We start from the raw sequence: 1407 nt of genomic DNA on the forward strand, positions 1-1407 counted from the left end.
AAAATATTGTTAAAAATTATAAATATTGAGGACAAAACATACTCTAATTCTTTTTTAATATATATACTTTCCCTAACATAAAGGAGAGCACTAGGGCTGGAAGTGAGTCGAGTTAGACCAAGCTCAAGCTCGGCTCACGAAAATTAAGTTTGGTTCATGACTCGACTCATTAACAATTGAGCCTATTTCGTAAATTCAAGCTCGGTTCAACGAAAGCTCACAAACTGGCTTAAATAATAGAAACATAATCTATAATTTTATATCAATAAATTATAATTTATATATATTAAAAAATATTAAAAAAAATAAATTTTATATATTATCTATTTATCAATTATAAATTTTTTATTTATGTCTTACACCAAAATTATATATAAAAAATGACTATAAATTTTAAATAATTAAGAACATTAATATATATAAAATTATATATTACTATTTATTTTATATATATATATATATTATTAATACACATATCCTATATGTATTTAATCTATATTTTTAATATTATATATATAATGAACTAGCTCATGAGCTAATGAGCTAAGCTTATCCAAGCTCAAGTTCGACTCATTTAATTTATGAGCTCAATTCCAAACTTAAATTCGACTCAGCAGCTCACGAGTTCAACTTATCAAACTATTAATGAGTCGAGCTCAAGTTGGTTCATGAGTTGGCTTGACTCACTTCCAGCCCTAGGGAGGACATAGGAGTATATTATATATTACCTTGAGAATCTATGATTCCATCATGAATAAGCTTGGGAATGTTGTATTGCAACGCAAAGAGAGCCGCTGATGCAGGCCAAAAGAGAGCTCCATTGATTCCCATTTTCTTTGCAACTTCCGAAGCCCACCCCATAATCCCATCATAAACAATACAATTTATTGTAACTCCATCATTCAACCTAACATCTTCTATTAGCCTCTCTAACATAGAGGGCATGGTCCTTAACATAGACATACATAACTCTCCTAAATCGCTTCTATCATCCTCAGGTTCCAAGCCATCAGGGATTGCCACCAATTTTATTGATGATGATCCATTATTATTATTATTATTATTATTATTATTATTATTGATGGAACTCACCACTTTCTCATGTATGAATTCAGTGTTAACAAAGATGATGTTGCACCCATACTCAGCTAATTTTTGTGAAAATATCATCAAGGGATTAACATGTCCTTGAGCTGGATATGGTATAGCCAGAACAGTTGGAGTGTTCATTTTCATGTGTTCTTGGGTTCATAGTAACTTTGATGCATGGGGTGGGTTAATATATATACTGTATTCTAATTCATGCATTTTTGTATGATGATAATACATCATTTTTCATACTAATAATCTTTGGTCTCTCTCTTCATTTATGCATTTATGTATTTAATCATGTTTTTTTTTTCTCTC

At 29.9% G+C, this 1407-nt stretch overlaps 1 protein-coding gene across 1 annotated transcript in view; it reads right to left on the reverse strand.

The window, feature by feature from the left end:
- LOC107622106 (UDP-glycosyltransferase 83A1-like) overlaps positions 1–1378 on the reverse strand; it is a 3150-nt gene extending 1772 nt beyond the window's left edge. Inside the window, exon 1 of the mRNA XM_016324022.2 lies at positions 729–1378. Within this exon, the coding sequence (XP_016179508.1) occupies positions 729–1236 (508 nt within the window). The 5' untranslated portion in view covers positions 1237–1378. The remainder of the gene's footprint in view (positions 1–728) is intronic.

This window comes from Arachis ipaensis, chromosome B10 (assembly GCF_000816755.2).
Source record: "Arachis ipaensis cultivar K30076 chromosome B10, Araip1.1, whole genome shotgun sequence".
Lineage (NCBI taxonomy): Eukaryota > Viridiplantae > Streptophyta > Magnoliopsida > Fabales > Fabaceae > Arachis > Arachis ipaensis.